This window comes from Cyprinodon variegatus, unplaced genomic scaffold (genome assembly GCF_000732505.1).
Source record: "Cyprinodon variegatus isolate N-32 unplaced genomic scaffold, C_variegatus-1.0 Scaffold402, whole genome shotgun sequence".
Taxonomy (NCBI): Eukaryota; Metazoa; Chordata; class Actinopteri; order Cyprinodontiformes; family Cyprinodontidae; genus Cyprinodon; species Cyprinodon variegatus.
In genome coordinates, this window is record NW_015150855.1 from 632,619 (window position 1) to 635,632 (window position 3,014).

General features: G+C 41.3%; 1 protein-coding gene across 2 annotated transcripts in view; it reads left to right on the top strand.

Moving 5' to 3' along the window:
* svopl (SVOP-like) overlaps window positions 1–1,249 on the top strand; it is an 18,556-nt gene extending 17,307 nt beyond the window's left edge. For both annotated transcript variants that reach the window (XM_015387737.1, XM_015387738.1), the window contains exon 13: window positions 779–1,249. In XM_015387737.1, the coding sequence (XP_015243223.1) occupies window positions 779–983 (205 nt within the window). In that variant the 3' untranslated portion in view covers window positions 984–1,249. The remainder of the gene's footprint in view (window positions 1–778) is intronic.
* Window positions 1,250–3,014: the final 1,765 nt, after the last annotated feature.

Here is a 3,014-nt window from a genome sequence, read left to right on the forward strand (position 1 = left end):
ATTTTCATAATGTTACGACCTTATTCTCGTAATGTTACAACTTTATACTCATAAGTTTACGACTTTATTCTCGTAATTTTAAGGCTTTATTCTCGAAATAGAGGAAAATCTCTAGCCTGGCCCTAACACTCCGTCATACTGCTGAACTTCACTACAGGTCTATTTTATTTTTTTTATCTTAGTGATATATTTGTTTTATAGCCGGTTAGTGGGGATAGATATCAAGTTTTAAACATCCTCTATATTCTTTTATTCTATATATTAAACATCATGCTAATATCTGCATAAACATATTACAGTTAATGTTTCTTAACTGAACTGGATTTAACATTCCAAAATAGAAAAGTCATCCACATTTATCAAGACTTAAGATGATAAAAAAGTAGCTGAATTATTACTTTGCATAGTAACTTTGACCATTCAGTAACTGAGTCCCTAACCTGAGTACTTTTTGGGAAAAGGAACTAGTCGCATGTTCTTCACTGAGCTTCACAGAGTTCCTAAAACCATAGAAAAACCTCAGTCCAACATGAACTGTTAATGCTCCTCTGTGGTTTTCACACCTGGATGAAAATCATTCTCAACCAATTAATGCTGAGGAGCTTTAAATACATGGAAACCTTCAGAGGGGCCCCTGGTGGTTCCAGCGCTCCTGCAGGGATCATGCAGGGTCATGAGATGTTACTGTTCTGCTTGATTAAAATCTGACAGGAAGCATGGCAGCTGCAGCTTTTGATCAAAGTTTTTTTATCTAACCAGAACCTTTTTCTTACTTCAGGTTTGGATTCACGGTTCTCCTCTTTCTGCTCCGGTCTCTGGTCTCCATGAATTTTAATGTGGTTTACATTTACACAGCTGAGGTAAGTCATGTCTTAGAAGACTTTAATGTAAAGACTTGCAGTCTTACTGAAACATTAAGGTCTGCAAGAAAGAGTACTGCAAACACACAAAGGACCATATTTTTGTTTTGTTTTTGTGAATAAATCTTTCCCCTGCTCCCGTTTAGTCAGCCAGGTGCCTTAGAGGCATGCTATAGGAGCCACAGTTATACTTAAGCATTATATAACAAAAGCTTTTGTTTTTCTATAGCAGGGGTTCCCAAACATTTCAGCCTCTTACTCCAGAAATAACACAATAGGGACTGGCAACCCTAAAAATGCATATTTAAATAATTATTTTAGTTATAAGTTATAAAAATATGTCTTTAACTATTCAAAGCGACATCTATTTATCCATTGTATATTAAATAATTTAAAGGTGTGTGTGTGTGTATATATATATATATATATATATATATACACACACAAACAAATAATAAAGGAACACTTTGTAATCAGAGTATAGCATCATGTTAATGAAACTTCTGGGACATTGATTTGGTCAGGTAAGTAGCAGAGGGTGTTGTTAATCAGTTTTAGCTGCTTTGTTGTTAATGAAATTAACAACAGGTGCACTAGAGGGGAAACAAGAGACGACCATCAAAACAAGAATGGTTTTACAGGTGGAGGCCACTGACATTTTTTCCCCTCCTCATATTTTCTGACTCTTTTTGACCAGTTTTGCTTTTGGCTAGGGTCACTGTCACTACTGTTAGCATGAGGCGCTACCTGGACCCTACAGAGGTTCCACAGGCGGTCCAACTCCTCCAGGATGGCACATCAATACGTGCCATTGCCAGAAGGTTTGCTGTGTCTCCCAGCACAATCTGAAGAGCATGAAGGAGATTCCAGGAGACAGGCAGTTACTACAGGAGAGCTGGAAAGGGGCCGTAGAAGGTCTACAACCCATCAGCAGGAGCGGTATATGCTCCTTTGTGCAAGGAGGAGCAGGAGGAGCACTGCCAGAGCCCTACAAAATGACATCCAGCAGGCCACTGGTGTGAATGTCTCTGACCAAACAAGGGCCAGACGTCCTCTAGTGGGCCCTTTGCTCACTGCCCGGCACCGTGGAGCTCAATTGGCTTTTGCCAGCATAACAACGGAATTGGAAAGTCCACCACTGGCGCCCTGTGCTTTTCAGAGGAGAGCAGGTTCACCCTGAGCACATGTGACAGACGTGAAAGGGTCTAGAGATGCCGTGGAGAACGTTATGCTGCCTGTAACATCGTTCAGCATGACCGGTTTGGTGGTGGGTCAGTGATGGTCTGGGGAGGCATATCCATGGAGGGACGCACAGATCTATACAGGCTAGACAACGGCACCCTGACTGCCATTAAGTATGGGGATGAAATCCTTGCACCCATTATCAGACCCTATGCTGGTGCAGTGGGTCCTGGGTTCCTCCTGGTTCACGACAATGCCCGGCCTCATGTGGCGAGAGTATGATACCATTGATTGGCCCCCATGCTGGCCTGACCTAAATCCAATAGAACACCTCTGGGACATTATGTCTCCATCCATCTGACGCCGCCAGGTTGCACCTCAGACTGCTCAGGAGCTCAGTGATGCCCTGGTCCAGATCTGGGAGGAGATACCCCAGAACATGCATACACGTACGTGGGGGGGCATACAAATAACTGAATACCATTTTGAGTTGCTGCAATGAAATTTCAGCATAATGGACGAGCCTGCCGCATCATTTTTTTACTGTAATTTTTGGGGTGTCTTTAAATTCAGCCCTCTGTAGGTTGATAATTTTCATTTCCATCAAATGATGTGGCATCCTGTTGTTCCTAACACATCACCCAGTCCATATCAGTAGAAATAAACAGCAGGATTTTTTTGCCCCATTGAGATTTGATGTGTTTTCAAAGTGTTCCTTAAATTTTTTGAGCAGTGCATATATACATATATGTATGTGTATATGTATAAGTGTATATATAAATAGAAAATTTACAGACATTTATTGTCTTACATTTAGAAATCTGCACACACATGTATATATTTCTACAGAGGGTAATCTTTCCCTATATGGACACTGCTCTCCATGGTTATCTCCACACACACCCTGATCTTTTTGGTACTTTAATGACCCTTTGTTTCCAGTAGGGGGGGGTGCTTTGCTGTATTAAGGGT